Source organism: Monodon monoceros, unplaced genomic scaffold, assembly GCF_005190385.1.
Source record: "Monodon monoceros isolate NGI ecotype Baffin Bay Population unplaced genomic scaffold, NGI_Narwhal_1 Super_Scaffold_4, whole genome shotgun sequence".
NCBI lineage: Eukaryota > Metazoa > Chordata > Mammalia > Artiodactyla > Monodontidae > Monodon > Monodon monoceros.
This window is the reverse complement of record NW_021703781.1, coordinates 5,489,075-5,509,059: the sequence shown is the minus strand read 5'-3', so window position 1 is coordinate 5,509,059 and position 19,985 is coordinate 5,489,075. Positions and strand designations below refer to the sequence as shown.

Genomic DNA, 19,985 nt, shown 5'->3' with positions numbered 1-19,985 from the left:
TCAAATGCCCTTTAATATCACAGCTGGTCTGCCAACCTTCTCTAATTTTCTTGACCTTAGTAGGGACCAGATAAGGGCAGTCACTGGGTGACTGGCGACCAGCAGAGGCTCCAGCATTGTTCAGACTCAGCGTGCTCTTCCTAAGGATCCTTTGTCTCTCAAGTCCACTCCAGTACCTGCCATGCTGAATGCTTCTTAGCCCCGTACCTGGTTAGCGTCTGTGTGATTAGATGTTATTAGTTCAGGCAGATGCTATCAGGCAATCAAGATGTAAACTGAGTCATTGAGACTCAGATTGTAAAATGCATCAAGCTTGACTGTCACTGTATTTAATTTGCGAAGTGGCTCAAACAGGAGCGGGGATGGCCGTGCCCCTGACCAGGGGACCAAGGGGACCGTGTTCCCACCACAGACACAGAGCCAGAGTGGTCTGTATGGGTGACAGCACGTGATTCTCTGCCACTCCCCTCAGGGGTTGGGACTTTCAGCTCCATCCCAGGATGACTGAGAAAGAGCAGAGTTTGTCAAGTGAGGTTAAGACACCACTTTGTGCTTCCATATGTACATAGAGGAAGTCGGCGCCCTTTGCTGCTGCAGAAGTTAGGACTCTGGGTGAATTAGTATCTCCCTCCCTTTTAGAGCCTTTGTTTCGAAGCGAGTGTGACCTGCATTACTGGGTGGGGTGGAGGGGGACACTCCAAAATGTGAACTCAGTGTGTGAAATCTTTGTCCTAAAGCTGGGGAGGAGGGACCCTAGATGACCACTCTGAATGCCAGGAGAACCTGTCCCCAGTTTTCCTGCCTGAAGCAGTGTCACTTGTGGGATTTTAGGGTGACAAAGTGGCTTCCTGACGTTCTCCGTGTAGCTCCTTTCACCTATGGGGATTGGACCGGAGAGGAAATCTATGTGAAGACACCATGCAGGACCAGAAATTGTGGCTTCAGCCCAAGGCATGGCTCTTAATTCAGGGTTATTGTTGGGCTCGCTCTCCAATGAGGTGATTTTTTCCTGGGGACACGTGGGGCTCAGCAGGCCCACCCCACCAGTCTGTGCCCAGAAATGTTAAACCCAAACGTGAACACAGCTTCCCAAGGTAGAATCCTTGCTATAATTGATGCAAGGATTGTATTGTATTGGGTTTTCCAAATAGAATTTACGTTAGTACTCTTTAAAAGAAATTTTTATCAAAGTATAGTTGATTTACAAGGTTGTGTTAACTTCCACTGTACAGAAAAGTGACTCAGTTATACAGATATATATTCTTTTTCATATTATTTTCCATTATGGTTTATCACAGGATATTGAATATAATTCCCTGTGCTCTACAGTAGGACCATGTTCTTTATCCATTCTATATATAACAGTTTGCACCTGCTAATCCCACACTCCCAATTCTTCCCTCCCCCTTCCCACTTGGCAACCACAAGTCTGTTTTCTATGTCTGTGAGTCTATTTCTGTTTTGTAGATAAGTTCATTTGTGTCATATTTTAGATTCCACATATAAGTGATGTCATATGGTATTTGTCTTTCTCTTTCTGACTTACTTCGCTTAGTATGATAATCTCTACGTTCATCCATGTTGTTGCAAATGGTATGTCATTCTTTTTTGTGGCTGAGTAATATTCCATTGTATATATGTACCACATCTTCTTTATCCATTCATCTGTCGATGGACATTTAGGTTGTTTCCATGTCTTGGCTATTGTGAATAGTGCTGCTATGAACATAGGGGTGCACGTATCTTTTTGAATTGTAGTTTTGTCTGGATATATTCCCAGGAGTGGGATTGCTGGATCATATGGCAACTCTATTTTTCGTTTTTTGAGGAACCTCCATACTGTTTTCCACAGTGGCTGCACCAGTTTACATTCCCACCAACAGTGCAAGAAGGTTCTCTTTTCTCCACACCCTCTCCGACATTTATCATTTGTAGACGTTTTAATGATGGCCATTCTGACTGGTGTGAGGTAGTACCTCATTGTAGTTTTGATTTGCATTTCTCTAATAATTAGTGATGTTGAGCAGCTTTTCACGTGCCTACTGGCCATCTGTATGTCTAGTTTAGAGAAGTGTCTGTTCAGGTCTTCTGCCCATTTTTCGATTAGGTTGTTTGGCTTTTTTGTTATTGAGTTGTATGAGCTGTTTGTGTATTTTGGAAACTAAGCCCTTGTCAGTTGCATCATTTGCAAATATTTTCTCTCATTCCGCAGGTTGTCTTTACATTTTGTTTATGGTTTCCTTTGCTATGCAAAAGCTTGTAAGTTTGATTAGGTCCCATTTGTTTGTTTTTGCTTTTATTTCTATTGCCTTGGGAGACTGACCTAAGAAACCATTGGTACGATTTATGTCAGACAATGTTTTGCCTATGTTCTCTTCTAGGAATTTTATGGTGTCATGTCTCATATTTAAGTCTTTAAGCCATTTTGAGTTTATTTCTGTGCATGGTGTGAGGGTGTGTTCTAACTTCATTAATTTACATGCAGCTGTCCAACTTTTCCAACACCACTTGCTGAAGAGACTGTCTTTTCCCTACTGTACATTCTTGCCTCCTTTGTTAAAGATTAATTGACTGTAGGTGTGTAAGTTCATTTCTGGTCTCTGTATTCTGTTCCGTTGATCCATATGTCTGTTTTTGTGCCAGCACCATGCTGTTTTGATTACTGTAGCTTTGTAGTATTGTCTGAAGTCTGGGAGGGTTATGCCTCCTGCCCCCTGCATTGGAAGTGCTGAGTCTTAACCACTTGACTGCCAGGGAAGTCCCATCCTGCTTTGTTCTTTTTCCTCAGTATTGCTTTGGCAATTCTGGGTCTTTTATGGTTACATATACATTTTAGGATTATTTATTTGTTCTAGTTCTGTGAAAAAATGTCATGGGTAATTTAATAGGGATAGCATTAAATCTGTAGATTGCTCTGGGTAGTATGGCCATGTTGGCAACATGAATTCTTCCGATCCAAGAGCATGGGATATCTTTCCATTTCTTTGAATCATCTTCACTTTCCTTTATTAAAGTTTTATAGTTCTCAGCATTAAGTTAGTACTTTTGTCTCAAGACTTAAAAGTATTTTCAAGGCCACAGTGTTTCCCTAGCAGTCTACAGACCTCTGTTGAAACACTGTATTGGTTAGGGAGATGCACAGCTGCTGTGACAGAGAGCCCCAGAAAGACAGTGACATAAAATGCACAGAAATATTTCTCTCCATCACCTCCGAGCCCAGAGGCAAGCAGTGCAGGTGGACAGGGCAGCTCAGCTGTAAGTGCATTTCAGAGATACAGGCTCCTTACACTTTGCTTCTCGGTCCTGCCCCAGGACTGTAGTTCTTAGTCTCTCCTGAGCATCCCGACCCCCTGAAGGGCTGATTAAGCCACCTCCCACTCCCAGCGTCTTTACTCAGCAGGTCCAAGTGGGGCTTGAGGATTTGCATTCCTGACAAGCTCCCAGGTGCTGCTGGTCCAGGGCCGGCGCTTGGGGAGTCACTGCCCGAGGCCCTGTGCTTGCCTGCCCTGGCTGATCGCAGACATGTCCACGGTCCAGATTATGGGGTGGGGAACGAGTGTGGAGGCATACACACACGGTTTGTTCAGGCCAGGCAGGAAGTGGCACTCTGCATTTCCACTCAGTTTCCACTGGTGAGAAGACTCACAAGGCCCCACCTACCTACAAGGGATGCTGGGGCAAGTCTAGTTCATTGGCCATGTCAATGAAAATAATCAACAGTCTATAATAGGAATAGAAAAGAGTGTGATTGGAGCCAAACTGAAGACTGTAGCCCGGAAGACAGCATCTTAGATAATTCTGAGGAGCTGCTCCAGAGAAACACGGTTTTCAGCACAGTTTTATATCTTGTCAGAACAAAGAACATTAAACAAGTCGGGGATACATTCCTTCAAGCTTTCAGAAAAAACAGACCAGCACATCACGCCAGTGAGTCAGCATGGCCTTGGCACCTGGGAAGGCAGTCTTATCATCGAAGGAGTCCCAGCTTTGGTGTCCCAGGAAGGGAGGCATTTAATCTTTATTTTTAACATGGGCATTCTTTACTTCTGGTCAATGTGCCCTTTTCTTTAAAGCAGATGTGCAGTGTAGGTTTAATAGGTCACAAACAGGCTGTTTCAGTTAATATAAAATTGAAGTGAAGGCATGGGGACTCCTGGTGGAGGACCTGCTGGACCCACCCTTGGCTTCTCCAGTTAGGACCCCAGTGGGCCCCCTCAGTGGGCTAAGACCAACCAGCAGTCGAGATCCTATGCCAGTTGGAAAACCAGATACTTGAAAACAGAGAATGAAGTGGGTTTTGAGAGCATTAATAGGAAAGTGAAAAACAAGGGAATAGGCCAAAAAGGGTTTTCTTTTTTTTTAATTTATTTTATTGAAGTATAGTTGATTTACAACGTTGTGTTAATTTCTGCTGTACAGCAAAGTGATTTACGTATACATATATATATTCTTTTCCGTTATGGTTTATCACAGAATATTGAACATAGTTCCCTGTGCTATACAGTAGGACCTTGTTGTTTATCCATCCTATATATAATAGTTTGTATCTGCTAATCCTAACCTCCCAGTCTATCCCTCCCCCAACCCTCCCCCTTGGCAACCACAGGTCTGTTCTGTATGTCTGTGAGTCTGTTTCTGCTTCATAGAAAAGTTCATTTGTGTCATATTTTAAATACCGCATGTAAGTGATCTCATGGGATTTGTCTTTCTCTTTCTGACTTATTTCACTTAGTATGGTAATCTCTAGGTCCATCCATGTTGCTGCACGTGGCATTATTTCATTCTTTTTTGTGGCTGAGAAGTATTCCATTGTATATGTACCACATCTTTTTTGTTTCGTTTTGGTTTTTTTGGCCACGCTGTGCAGCATGTGGGATCTTAGCTCCCCAACCAGGGATCGAACATGCACCCCCAGCATTGGAAGCTCGGAGTCTTAACCACTGGAAGGCCAGGCAAGCCCTACCAATCTTCTTTATCCATTCATCTGTCGATGGACATTTAGATTGTTTCCATATCTTGGCTGTTGTAAATAGTGCTGCGGTGAACATTGGGGTGTGTGTATCTTCTCAAATTATAGCCCAAAAAGGGTTTTCTAATGGCAGAGGATGAGAAAACAAAACAGGGAAGGAGATGAGAATAAAACTCCATAAAAGTCTAACAATTTGGGGGGATGGGAAGCACCCAGATGCAACAAATTACTGTGACAGGAAGAAACAATCACTTTGGAAACAGCAGGCATGGGTGTTTGTGAAGCCGTACAGCGGGCCCAAACGACCTCAAACCAAAGCGCATTTGGATGCCCCTCTAGCTGGGGGAATAAACAGCGCTGTCAGTCCATTCCTGTCTGGCCTTTGTTTTTGGTCCAAGTTCACTGGGATCCTGAGAGATGGATGCTCTAGGGCAGGATGCTGGGAGCCCTGGGGGAGGGAGCCCATTGTCCCAGAGTCAGCCTTTCTGGGGGAGGGAGTCGGCGGGGCTAATTGTCTCTCCATGGAGAGTCCCCTGCTTTAAAGCCATCTAATCAAATCATCTCTTCTAAATGTCCTCTGGTTGGAATCAGGTTATTCCTAGTATGTGTGAGAATAATAAGCATCAACATGTTAACCACAATTATCTCTGGCAAAATGCATTGTAGGGCTTCCCTAGTGGCGCAGTGGTTAAGAATCCGCCTGCCGATGCAGGGGACATGGGTTCGAGCCCTGGTCCGGGAAGATCCCACACGCCACGGAGCAGCTAAGCCCATGCGCCACAACTACTGAGCCTGCGCTCCAGAGCCCGCGAGCCACAACTCCTGAAGCCCGGGCGCCTAGAGCACGTGCTCCGCAACAAGAGAAGCCACTGCAATGAGAAGCCCGCGCACCACAATGAAGTAGCCCCCCCTCGCCGCAACTAGAGAAAGCCCGTGCGCAGCAGTGAAGACCCAAGCAGCCAAAAATAAATAAATAAAATAAATAAATTTTTAAAAAAATGCATTATAATCTGTCTTTATTTTCTTTGCTGTAATTTTCTCTATACTCACATTTTTCTACAATGGACATATCTTTTCATAAGAAGAAAGAAAACATCTAAACTGTTCCTGTTTGGCAGAGGTCTGGCTGGAGTGGGGAGGGTGAGTGGGGGTGGGGGAGGGCAGCGTGCAGGTACGGGAGTCCCCAGGTGGCCTGTGGCCCCCAGATGTTCCCCTGTGCTCTTTGTCGGATCGGGGCCTTCTCTTTCTGCCTTTAGCTCACTGTCTCCCCTGGGGTCTGATACAGGAGAGACAGCTGCTGAGCTCGAGGGCAGGGCACGGAGGGAGCTGGGGCTGTCTGGGAGACGCCTGGCTTCTGCTGCACCTGGTGACCCATCTCTGGTTGTGCTTCCAGGTGAGCCTCAAAGCAGGAGCCCTGACTCAGCCTCTCACCTGACGACTGTCAGCTGCCACTGCCGCCAGCCCATCCCCTGCCCAGGCCTGTCGCTGTGCCATCTCTCAGCAGGTGAGGAGGTAACGTACCCTGTCCAAGAGCAGGTTCTCTCTGGAGAGCAGGTGTCTCTGCCAGCAGTGCGTGTGTGGGCCTGGGATGAGGCTGGACTGGCAGGCTCCTTGATGGGTGGCCAGGTCCTCACACCATCACTTTCTTCTTCTAGCAGTTGTCATCATCCCAGATGTAGGGCCCTCATGAAGCCTGTTTTACCCCCCTCCTCACATTATCCCTCACGCTAGTGGATGTGCCCCCTCCTGGGGGAGCATCAGGAGGAGAACCAAGCCATGTCCATGGGTTGGTGGCCTGGGCTGGGAATCAAGCTGTGTGCTCTCCCCACTAGGAACAGAGATGTTACTCAGGCAAGCACCCTTGTTCAGCAACTCGCTGTGACAAAGGGGGTGAAGGTCAACCAACACTCCCACCCAGCCCACCTTGCAGTCTAAGCTGCTTGGTCCCTTTAGGCCTAGAGGGCTGTGCTCACTGGCAACAGCTGTTTTTCAGGCATTTCCCAGAGAGACAGACGGCAGCACTCTGCCAGCCGACACATATCAAGGGCTTGTGGAGATAAGTCACGTTAGGGAGGATGGCTGAGAAGGCACGATGACATCCACTCATCCAGAAATTCTACACACTGTATCCCGAGTCAGGTCAGATCGGCAGCACTGGGGATTGAACCACCTTGCACTGCCCTGCCCCTGACTCTGAGTTTACCCACTTATACACCACAGGATGCAGCCCGTTAGAACCTCCCTGGGAAAGCTGTCTGTGTGAGTGTATCCCATGTGCCGGAGGAGAAAGATGTCTGACCACCGAGGTGACAGAGCCAGTCTCCTGAGTAGTTGGCTCGTTTGCCCTTCCTTCTGCCTTGTCTTCTGAAAAGCCAAGGGTCAAGTTAGTGGTCCACCGGTGGCCAGTATTCATGTTCAGCTTCATTGCATCTCCATTCTTCCCTACTTCCACGTTTCTTCTTGGGTCAAGGTGGGTGTACATGCACACATACGTATATGGAGAGAGACATCCATCTGTTCACGTAGAGGTATGGTGTCTGGGTAGTCTTGTTACCAAACCAGACTTAGGTGCACTCTCCCACCCGCGGTAAAGCCAATCTGCTGACACCGGGTGGTGGTGAAGGAAAGTGCAGCGTTTTTTGCAGGGCGTCAACCAAGGAGTCCAGGGCGGCTAGCGCTCAAAACACCCGAACTCCCTGGTAGGTTTCAGGAAAGCATTTTGAAGGCCGAGTGAGAGAGGGGAGTCCCAGGGTCTGTGATCAGCTCGTGCACAATTCTCTGATTGACTGATGGTGAGGTCACAGGACGGTGTCACGTTATCAGTCCTCAGGCCCCAGTAGGTCTGGGGGCTTCATGCTCGTGGTCGTCAGGTAGTTAATTTCTTCCATTTGGTGGGGGTTTTAGGATACAAAACAACTCAGGAAATGTGCATCAGATACTGTTATCTAGGTGCTTCAGAGAGGAGCTAAAGTGGAGGATATGGGGGAGGGGTCTGTCCCGGGAAGGCCCCATAGGGTCCTTCTCAGTTACAGTCTTGAAAGGGCAGAGATGTGGAACCTAAGAGGTGCCTGACCAGGTAGGGGAGGGAGGCCCCTCAGAGACCTTCCCGTGGGGTCCTATCTTTAAAAGGCTCAGTTGCCTTTAGCTCCATTTGACAAAAGCCATTTCCTTCTCCAGGGCCAACTATGTCCCTGGGTTATCTTGACACCACAGCGGGTGGGGGAATCCTCCCTGCCATTGCATGCCCAAGTTAGGCTGGTTTAGGATCACTCGAGGGGTGAGCCTGTCCCGGGAGAGCAGGCTAGCCCAAGTGATGGGTAACGGCCTCTTAGTGCCCTGAAGGCCCCACCAGGCTGAGGAGGGGCGACCAGCCCGGGCAGCATCGGGGAAATGCTTCCTTCCACTTCCATTAAAGATCTCTGCAAAATTAAGTTCTTTAACCTCCTTGAAAATTTGAAAAATAAAGGGGTAGGACCTGGACCTCTGAGGTCCCTTCCAGTATTAATGTTTGGTGATTCAGAGCCTTGCTACTCAAAGTGTGGTCCCCGGACCAGCAGCAGCTGGGGGCTTGTTAGAAATGCAAAATCTTGGACCAAACCCCAACTCATTTAATCAAAACATCTGCATTTTATCCAGATCCCCAGGGATTCATATGCCCATTAAAATTTGTAAAGGACTGATTAAAGAGTCCTGAAGGTACAGGAACACCCACCTTCCAAGGTGATTTGATGGACATACAGGAACAAGGGAGTGGAAACGATTTACTGCCAGCCGTGGTTCTCCACCTCTGGGACGTGCCAGAATCACCTTGGGAGGTTGTGAAATACAGGTTCTGGTCTGTGGCGCCACAGTCTGGGTTCTGGGTATGCATGCTTGAGAAACCTCACTGGCCACTTGGAGACAACAGAAACGTGCACGTTTGAAATGGTTTATAAGTCACTGACAGCAACAAGAGTGACATCCTATAAATGGGGTCAGCGAGCCCAGGGGCAGCAGAGCAGGGGGGTGAGGTGGGCAGGCTTGTCATCCCTGTACTGGGGACAGGGCTTTGCATCCTTATTTTTAGCATCTCCACGTTTAGTTACTTAGGGGGCCCTTCTATGTGCATCTGTAGTTACCTCTCCACCTCCTTCCTGAGCAACAGTGGAAATGGGGGGAAGGGAGGGTTTTCTGTTGTGTTGTTGGTGCTTGTTTTGAGATGATGAAAAAGACATAAACATATTTTTATGTGCTGAGAAAGAAGACACCCAGAGACACTGACGTTACAGGAGAAAGTGGGGTGAGTGGCAGGGCAGAGCCCCAAGAAGGGGACAGATCCACTACAGGTGAGGTATCAGGCCTGGGTAAGGAGATGCTTTCAGCTGCAAGTGACAGATGACCCAAGAAATATGGCCTAGACTGTGAGGAATATAGTCTGTCAGTATCAAGGGTCCGAAGTAGAGTGTCCGCGATCCACGCATCTCAGGGCTCTGGATCTGTTTCTCCATGAGTCTCCTGCCTTTGCCCTGGGTCCATTCCCCAGTGTCACTATGGCAACTCTCAGTGAAGCCAGCCAAAGACTGGGGCTTCTCCTGGTGGGCCTTGACTCGGAAGGAAAACCTTTCCTACAAGTCCCCTGCAGATTTCCCTGCATGTCTCCTTGATTAGGACAGGTTCATGCGCTCTGGTCCTTCTGCAAGGGAGGTGGGAAATGGGCACGTGGCACCATGGGCCCCTGAAGCAGAAGGTGGGCTCTGCTCTCAGGGGCAGCAGGGAAGTGGGCAGCCATGGGGAGGGCCAGCAGCGGGTCCTGATGCAGAGGCACGGATGGAGGGCAGGATGCGTGTGGGCACCAAGCAACCGTAGGAGGTGGAGCTGGAGTCAAGGAGGTTCTGCCCTAACGGCTTTTCCTCTATTCCGTGGAAGCTGAGGTCGCCTTCCAAGGACGAGAGGACAGAGGTGGTGAGGAGGTGATGGAGATTGACATGGTCAGGAGGGCAGAGGGAGGGGTGATGGGAACGGGCTGAGGTCGCCAGGCTGCCTTGAGGACCCGCTCAGGCTGGCCTGTCAAGTCTGTGGGCACCAGTCCCCAGCTTTTGGGGGCGTTTCTCCAGCAGCCCTTCCGAGGGGGCTGGGAGGGGAAGGAGTTAGATTGAAAGTGCTGGGTTTGGAGGACAGAGGGAAGAAGGCAAGTCTTGGGAGAGTGATGACGATGCGGGGCTGTGGTCTGGCAGACACTGTGGAGGCCCCGGGGCTTTGAGGCTGAGGAGGAGGAAGGGGGTGAGGACACCGGGGCCTGGGAGCAGAGCCCTCCTGGCTGGGGGCGGACGCGGTCCGGAGGGGGACCCGGTGGGGAGAGCGGGGAGGCGGAGGGGCCCACGGAGGGGACACAGGAGGGAGAAGACACGCGGCGCCAGGTGCTGGGCCCACCCCACCTGCTTATTTTATCTCTCGGACACGAAACAGAAAAGGCCCTTTGTCCAATATTAAGCATTTGGCCAGACTTCTCGCTCTGTGTTGAGGAGAGGGTTGAAAATGTGCCCTTTCTCTGTGACCAGGGGAAGGATGAGAAAGCAGCAGAGCGGGGTCAGGGCCAGTCCTGGGGCAGCGGGGAAGGAGAGGGCGGTTCCAGGGGGACGGACGGGGATCCGGTTCTGCAGGTAACGTTTTCTATACGCTCACACCCACCCTCACTCACACACTCTCACACACTAACACCCACCCTCACACACACAAACACCCACCCTCACTCGCACACACACACACTAACACCCACCCTCACACACACACACACTCACGCCCACCCTGACTCACACATACACTCGCACACACCCACATGCAATTCAGATTCCTTCCCCCCGCTCCCTTCCCCCGGATCTTCCTTTCTTCACTTCTGCTAATCCCGGGCTCAGCTTCCTCTCACGAAGCCCCCCTGGTCCCTGCCACCCCTCCACTTCCTCAACTCCTGAACCCCCCAAGTCAGTGATGAGGGAAGAGAGGGGTGATTTCAGGAACGGGGCTGGACAATGGGAATCTGAGGACAGTCATCTCAGGGCCCTTTTTCACTTGTCGGTCAGGCTGAGGAGGCTTGGGAAGTAGACTGCATCTTCTCCTTCCTTTTGTGTGGACACAGGGACATGTAAACACACACGTGCACAGAGGGGCCGCCCTGCACACACAGGCTCGCAGAGGGCATGCCCTTCAGGCACGTGGGCACACAGGGACACAGCCCTGAACACACATGCAGAATTGCACGCGCATCTCTGTAGAGTGTGGGGGTAGGTGGCTGCTCCCCCGGGTTGCAAAATCCTCAACTACTCATGCTTCTCCTTCCCTTCCTGGGAAATAAAAGTTCCCAACCAAGACAGGAACACACCCCTGTTACACTGTGGTTTTGGTGGCTGCTCTGTCTTAGAAGAAGAAAGTTTTATTTTTCGAACGTTTCCTGTGGACAGATGAAGTTGCCATCTGGCCTCCTCTGGGCCAGAGGGTCAGTGTGAATGAGAAAAGCCAGAGTGTGGCCTGCCCACCACGGGACCGGCCTAGCCTCCTGCCGCCTCACTGTGCACTGCGGAAAACCGTTGGCGCCGGAAAACCTCCAGCTCTCGGGCTAGCCCGAGTAGACCTCCTCTGGGTACTTTCTCGTTAGATGCGGTAACGGTAACCTACGGCATGTGCTTTGCTGTGGAGCAGTTAGCATCACAGGGGTATTCTGGCAGAATGACATGTTGGGTCAGGAAGAATTTCTTCCCCCTTCTAGAAAAACAAATGTATGCCTGGGATAGGTGTGTATGTGTTTGTATGTGTTCTTGTTTAGAAACGAACTCCCCGCATAAAGTCTGTAAACGTTTTGGAATGACAGCAAATTAAAGCGAATAATAAAGCGGGACTTCCCTGGAGGTCCAGTGGTTAAGACTCCCTGCTTCCACTGCAGGGGGTGCGGGTCGGATCCCTGGTCAGGGAACTAAGATCCAACATGCTGCATGGCGTGGCCAAATAAATAAACTAATTTTAAAAAAAGAATAATGAGGCAGGCTCATTCAGGGGAAACTTGCACTTTGCAGTGTAGCCGGCTAGAGGACACCATGTGAGACAGTGGAAAGAACCCTCAGCTAGGCTTCAACGCTTTGCGTTTGCGTTCTGGGTCCACAGATTTTGGCTGTGGGACCTTTGACTCTTGGCTTCATTTCTCTGAGTTCTGCACTTTCTTTACTTGTAAAACAAAACTCAGTCTATTTTGCCAACTTTCAGCGCTGTTAGAGGAGTGAGTGAATAAATGTGTATGAAAATGATTTTTAACTAACAAAGCACCGTACAAATGTCAAGGTATTACTTATGGCCATGGGGGTGGTAATGTGACTCTGGGACCATCTGTTATCTTCTGTTTCCTCTCGCTGGGGCTGAGAAGGTCTGGCAAACAGGAGCCTGATGGCTTGCTCCCATCACTCGGATGAAGCACTCCTTCCTCTTATCCCAGGAGGGTCTGCTCCCATGGCTCCCTGGCCCGGAAAGGGAAGCTGCAGTGGGTAGGAGGCGAGAAAGCTGAGGGGGGTTCTGCCTTACTTTGGAAAAGCAGCTCTTTCAACCCCTTAACTTTGGTTGTTTCAGGGGCAGCAGAATGAAAGAAGGCATGTCCAGTAACAGCACTGCCAGCATCTCCCAAGCCAGGAAGGCTGTGGAGCAGCTGAAGATGGAGGCCTGCATGGACAGGGTGAAGGTAAGCACGCACAAGCCGGCCTGGCCCTCTGACCAGCGCTCAGCTCCAAACGGTGCCCCCCCATGCTCAAAGCAGCCTCATGAGAGCAAGTGCGTCGCCCCATAGCGCATCCAGCCAACAATGGCGGCTGTAACATTTACAAACGAGCGTTTGCTGCGGAGTTCAGAGCGTGCCTGAGCATCCAGTGGATGCAGAATACACAGTGTGTGGATTCCATGAGGAGTTGCCAAAAATAGACCCATATTCGTCTCAGCTCTCTTTAGCTCCGTTGTCATGCCAGTAAGCGAGAGAGAGTTGAACCGTGAGATCCATCATAGTTTTCCTGCCTGATCCAGTGACTCTGAGGTTAAACAACATCACGTATTTTGACAGGGGCGCTGTCGGGAGTGCAGCATCGAACCGTGCACCGCGTTTGTCATACGCTCCTTTGGGGAGGAAAGGGAAGAAAGGTGCCAGCCGCCTCCCGTCATGTTCATTTCTCTGAGGAGTGTAGTTGTCTTCACGCTGGGCGAGCTGAAGTGAGATGAAGCCAGCTCTTCTCCAGGTGCCACTTTGAAGCAAGCAGGGGGCCAGGCGGAGCAAGTGGCTCTGAGATGCCGCTTAGTTAGGTTCATGGACTGTAATACACCTGGAAGCCCATCGGGAATCTGACAGCAGGAAACACGAGTCCAGTGTGTCTGTGGCCTTTTGGGACACAACACAGGGCTCTCACCCAGACACTGGGATGCAAATAAGACAGAATCCATGGGGCACTGGGGGACTCCTAAAGCCTTCTGTTGGCAGAGCGAGCAGTCCCTTCCCCAGGCTCCCACCCCCGAGAGCCGTGGCCAGATAACACCAGCTTCTGCTTCCGTCAGGATAGTTATCCCCCTTCCCTGGGGACGTCCAGGTACGAGCTGTCCAAGGAGGCAGTAAGCAAGCACGGTAAGTGACACAGTGTACATACCACGCAAGAAGGGGATGCAGGACGACACACATCGGTCTAAGTGGACCAGCTATACCTGCACGTACTGATACCGACTGCAGATTAGACATCAGTCCTTGATCCCCAGGCTAGAAGAGGAAGCAAGAAGAGAAACAGTTCTTAAAGAGGGGGAACCCCAGTGGTGTAGAAATGGGTCTAAGGATGAGCACTGCAGACGGTCAGCAGGCTGCTGGTTCAAGGATAGAATAGACCTTGCTGAGAGGACGAGAATGCAGTGAGATTCGCTCTTTGGACAGAGATGCCTGAGCACGTGCTCTGGCCTCAGCGCAGTCCTGGGATATAAACACGAGTGGAATGTTCCGTCATGTTGCTCAGAGAAGACTCCCGGGAGTCGTGAGCTGGGAGTGGGTTGGGAGGTGACACGGGGGAGAAGGGAAGGCCAGTGTGAGCTGACTGTGGCTCATTGCGAGCACTTGGACTTGACGGAAGAGCTGGTAGTTAGTTGTGCTGGGAGGGCAGCTGGGGGATGCTGTGTGCACACGTACAGTTCATGAAAATGACTGGGTGTGCGCCGAGGCTACATACGGGATGACTAACAACAGTCGATAAAGTCGTCAGAGGCCGAGGGCAGCGGAAGCTGTAGAGGTAGCCGGGAGAGGCCTCGAGGGGAAGAGAGCGGAGGCAGGATGGAGAGGCCAGCGCGCAAGAAACTCAGCAGAACTTAGAGGGTAAGTGTGGGAGCCGCCAGGAAGAGAGAAGCTAGACCCCAACCGTCAAGCCCATGGCCTGAGGACTGGAAATATGGTGGGCACCGGTTTTGGCGATAGGACAATCACCATGCTGGGGAGTTTTACTTCGGCAAGGAAGATGCACTCGGTGATAACAGGTCCTCACCTGTGACCTTCACCACCCAGGAGTCATGGTGGGGACCACAGGTCCCCACGAGGAAGGGCCCTTCAGGAGTCACTAAAGGCACAGGCATAGTCTCCAAAAGAGGCGGGGGAGATCATAAGGCAACTCAGAGTCCAGTTTGTTACTCAGGTGGCATCAAGGGATGGGCAGTCCTGTTCTTGCGGTGAGTGGGTTATGGAAATGCGGCTCCTTGATCCCGGGAAAAGCCGCCTGGGGGGAATCTGCGGCCTCTCTGGTAATTCCAGGGCCAGTGACAGCCGTGTCAGATTTGGTTCAGAGCTGGCAGAGTCGTCACAGCAGAGATGATCCAGGGCTGCCTGAGGACAGAGGTGGCCCTGAGGAACCACATGCTGGCCATAGCTTCACAGTCACGTGTGGTTTTTTGGCTTGGGTTTTGCTCACACAACCTTGAACTTTTTCTTTGTTTGTTTTAAATTGTGGTAAGATACATATAACATGTAACTTACCAGTTTAGCCATTTTTAAGTGTACCGTTAACTAGCATTGCGTACATCCACAGTATTGTGTAGCCACCCATTTCCAGAGCTCTTCCTTATCCCCCAAAACAGAAACTCTACCCATTAAGCTCTAACTCTCCGTTGCCCCCGCCCCCCTTCCTTAGCCCCAGCAACCTCTCCTACTTTCTGTCTCTATGAATTTGACTCTTCAAGGTACCTCATTTGATGTACATGGAATCATGCAATATTTGTCTGAATTTTGTGTATGGCTTATTTCACTTGGCATATGCCTTCAGGGTTTGTCCAGTGTAGCATGTGTCAGGATTTCATTCCTTTGTAAGGCTGAATAGTATTTCATTATGTGCGTGGACCACGTTTTATTTACCCATTCATCTGTTGATGGACATTTGGATTGTTTCCACCTTTTGGCTATTGTGAAGAGCGCTGCTGTGAACATGAGTGTGCAAGTGTTTGGGTCCCTGCTTTCAGTTCTTTGGGGTATATGCCCAGAAGTGGAATTGCTGGATCATGTGGTAATTCTATGTTTAACTTTTTTGAGGAACCACCATACCGGTTTCCACGGTAGCCATACCTTTTTACATCCTCCCCACCCCCACGTCCTCGCCAATACTTGTTATTTTCCTTTTTTTAAAATAGTCGCCATCCTCATGGGTGTTACGCTCACACTTTATTTGATATTGTTGTTTTTAAGATTTTTTTTGTGTGTGTGTGTGTGTGGTATGCGGGCCTCTCACTGTTGTGGCCTCTCCCGTTGCGGAGCACAGGCTCCGGACGCACAGGCTCAGCGGCCATGGCTCACGGGCCCAGCCGCTCCGCGGCATGTGGGATCTTCCCGGACCGGGGCACGAACCCGTGTCCCCTGCATCGGCAGGCGGACTCTCAATCACTGCGCCACCAGGGAAGCCCGATTTTTTTTTTTTTGATGTGGACCATTTTTAAAGTCTTTATTGAAGTTGTTACAATATGGCTTCTGTTTTTTTGTTATTTTTTTATGGCTTCTGTTTTATGTTTTGGTTTTATGGCCGCAAGGCATGTGGGATCCTATTAGCTCCCCGGAATTCGCACCCCCTGGATTGGAAGGCAAAGTCGTAACCACAGGGAGTCCCTCCCACTTGATTTGAATCACTAGACGGATGCCCCTTGCTTCAGGGCACAGGATGGCTTTGGGGAAAAATCTACTTGATGCGACTCTTCGGCGGGGAAAAAAAAAAAAAGTGTGTATTGATATCAATTAAGCCAGACAATAAAAACAGAATATGGAAAGAAAGAGACTCCATCAAGGATACTCCAGATTGACCTTGATAAGGACCTTGAGGAGGGTGGAAATAGGAACGGCGTCACCAGGGAGAAGAAGTGGGCTTTCTAGGGTGGCTGAGAGTTTACTGCAGGAGGGGAAGAAGGAAAAAGGGAGCCTGGGGGTAAATGACCGAGGGAAGCTGTGTGGAAGGAGGAGAGGAACAGTACCTAGAATTCACTGACCTCATACAAACAGTGAGGGCAACGCCAGGTCCAGATGAAGGGGGAAAAGGGCAGTCTGACTGCATGGTGAGGATGTAGAAAAAGCGAGTGTGCCGTGCCTTCCACGGGGCCCGGAGAGAGGGAAGAACAAGGGAAACAGCTGGAGGCCCCATGGAAGAAATAATTGCAGTGACAGGTCCCACAGAGCTGGCTCCCAGGTGGAAGCATGACAGAGGGGGACCCAGAGGACAGCCTGGGCATGAAACCAGAGAGGAGCCCCATGGCTTGTATGGTGTGTCGCCGACTGCAGAGCCCACCTCTGGGCTTCGTAGTTTGCTCTGCTTGGAAGAGCATCTCATGGGGAAGGAAGGATGGAAACGATGGCGTTTGCAGCTCAGGGGAATAAAAGAGGTCTGTTAAGGGGAGAGAAGGGAAAAACTACCACATTAAGCGGTAGTTGTTTGGGTTGCAAATATAAGAAAAAGTATTTGTGTGAACTCAGAGCGGTATGAGGCAGGTCATGGAGGAAAAATGTAGAAATATCCACTACCTTCCTGTCTGTCCCCTGCAAACATCATTTGCATAAAAGCACTAGTGTCAACATAGACTTTGTTCCAGATTTTGCAGGACGTAGAAGAGAGGCTTCACCATATAGCCCACAGCCATCCCTCAAACCCACACACCACTGCGTTAAGGGACCCTCCCCCCACACACCCTCAGCATCCTTCTTGCCTCTCTTTACTGTTACCAAATCGGGTCCAGCTGCTTGCCGCTCATAAATTAATACTGGAGAGAGAGAGAGAGAGAGAGAGAGACAAACGTTGGTAGAAAGGAAAGTTGCTTTTAATCAGAATGCCGGCAGTCTGGGGACACAGTGGATTCAGTGTCCCCCCAAAACTACCTCCAAAGATTCTGCTCAGCCATGAAAGGTTTTAAAGGGAAATAATAATCTCAGTGATCTTTCTTTGGATGCTGTCTTGTTCACACCGTTCGTTGGCGAGATTACTGACGCGGAAGCTAGGGAAGCGATCTGGTCATCTGTTAATTACTTATTCTTCATTTCTACTTCTTTGATCTATGGAAAGAAGCAACGGATTAGGCAAGGTATTGTGTGGTCAAACGATGTGACAGGGGTGCTAGGGCCGGAGATGAGTAGAGCATGCGGGGCACCTGGTGTAAGGTTAGTGACAAGACAAAGGGGGCCGCTGTAGAGAGCTCTTTCCTGCCAGAAACTGCTTATCCTACCTTCATTCCTTTAATGTTTATTGACTGCCTTCCCCAGCTCAGCCCTCTCCCCCAGCATCCATGTGACTCTTCTCCATCTACCTCAAAGCTCACCGAGGCATTTCCCAACAAAGTTGGGTGTTCCTCTTTGTGAACCTGTATCAGCTGCTTAAAAAAAAAGGTAAACGTGTTCCATGCCTCGTAAGCACAGGGAAGATTCAGCATAGAACCTGTATGGCCTCCCCAAAAGCAGAAGTGCTGCCCTTGGGATGAAAGTAATCTTGTCACCACAAGCTTACAGATGAATGGATAAAGAAGATGCGGTACATATATACAATGGAATATTACTCAGCCATAAAAAAAGAATGACATAATGCCATTTGCAGCAACATGGATGGACCTAGAGATGATGATACTAAGTGAAGTAAGTCAGACAAAGGCAAATATCATATGATATCACTTATATGTGGCATCTAAAAAAATGATACAAATGAACAGAAACAGACTCACAGACTTTGAAAACAAACTTATAGTTACCAAAGGGGAAAGCTGCTGGTGGGGGGGGGGGGGGGCGGGATAAATTAGGAGTTTGGGATTAACATACACACACTATTATATGTAAAATAGATAATCAACAAGGACCTACTGTATAGCACAGGGAACTCAATATTCTGTAATAACCTAAATGGGAAAAGAATCTGAAAAAGAATAGATACATGTATATGTATAACTGAAACACTTTGTGGTGCACCTGAAACTAACACAACATTGTAGATCAACTATACTCCAATATAAAATAAAAATTAAAAACATACAGCACAAGCGTGATTTGCTGATTGTTGACAGACAGATGGCCCTGTTCTATGTCAGCCTCCCTTCTGTAGACTGCTGAAAAAATGAGGGCAGGAAAAGAAGAATGGCAGATGACAAATGTGCATAAAGTCACCCAAAGAGATGGCGGCAGTAGTGAAACTAGTGCTGAAAGAAGGAACTGCCATAAAAGAAGAGAGATTCTATCATGAGAAATAATGACAGTTGTTCACAATCCTTCTCCATAAAAGGTATGACAGATTTGGAGAAAACAGTTTGGAAAAGGGGAATAGCTTTAGAGAAAGGAATCTTCCTACTTACTTTTGGTCTTGCAGATTTTCTCATTTGATGCTTAAAAGAAAAGCGAATACATGATCAAAAAATATTTTAGTTAGGAAATACAAGGACACAAAAACTGAATTTACGAGTGTTCAAGATAGAGGTCACATATGCCCTACTTATTCCATTTAGAACTTTTTTTCAAACCATAAATATGTGAGAGTGAACTACACATATTCCAAAGCGTGTAGCATACTTAAGGCTCTTCAAAGAGAAAGGGAGACCTTAAAGTGAGAATGTGAGAAAGTAGTCATCTTTATCTGGGGGCTTTAAACCTCGTCTTGAAAATAGTGCAATTTTTCTGTTTATAAAAATAGTACTACTATATATAAAATAGGTAATGAATAAGGAAGGACCTACTGTATAGCACAGGGAACTCTACTCAGCACTCTGTAATAGCTTATATGGGAAAAGAATCTAAAAAAGAGTGGATACATGTATATGTATAACTGAATCATTTTGCTGTACACCTGAAACTAACATAACGTTGTAAATCAACTATACTCCAATAAAAGTTTTTTTAAAAAGAAACATATAAAATTTAAAATAAAAAAGTACTCATTTATTTTAGGAAGTTTTGGAAAATATAGAAAAGTATGAAGAAAAAATTTAACTAATCTATAAACACTACATTTTCATGTTTTTCCATCCAGCTGTTTATTTTTTTTTATAAAATTATGGTTGTAATATACATTTTGTTGATGAAACTTCAATTAAAAACCAAGTTAAGAAGGAAAAAAGGAGAATTTTATTTGAGCCAAACTGAGGGTTGTAACCAAGGAGACAGACTCTCAGAAGCTCTGAGAACTCTTTCACCTGTTAGAAGTTAAAGGCACAGTCATACATTTTCGAGACAAAGTATCATACGTTAAAATGACATACTGATATCTTACGTTAAGTTCACCAAGGAACATAGTCCAGGTAAACAGGTAGAAAGGGAGCAGCAAGTCACCATGACCCCCTACAGCCCTGGGAAAGAACTCTCTCCTTTTGAGAAGTTACATTGCGAACGTCAGAAGAAAAGGAAAAAAATTGATCTTTACGATTGAGCAGGCATTCCCACCTTTGAGGACCTTTGCTTAAACGTGTAATGAATATGCACACTGCACATTAGGGAGGGAGGGAGGAGGCATAAACGGACAGAGAGAGAGGATTTCATGTTTAATTTCTCTTG

At 48.4% G+C, this 19,985-nt stretch overlaps 1 protein-coding gene across 1 annotated transcript in view; it reads left to right on the top strand.

Annotated features, from left to right (window-relative positions):
• Positions 1-19,985, top strand: part of GNG4 (G protein subunit gamma 4) — a 58,394-nt gene that overhangs the window by 17,709 nt on the left and 20,700 nt on the right. The window contains exons 2-3 of the mRNA XM_029201085.1: positions 6,363-6,473; positions 12,557-12,665. Of these exons, the coding sequence (XP_029056918.1) occupies positions 12,567-12,665 (99 nt within the window). The 5' untranslated portion in view covers positions 6,363-6,473; positions 12,557-12,566. The remainder of the gene's footprint in view (positions 1-6,362; positions 6,474-12,556; positions 12,666-19,985) is intronic.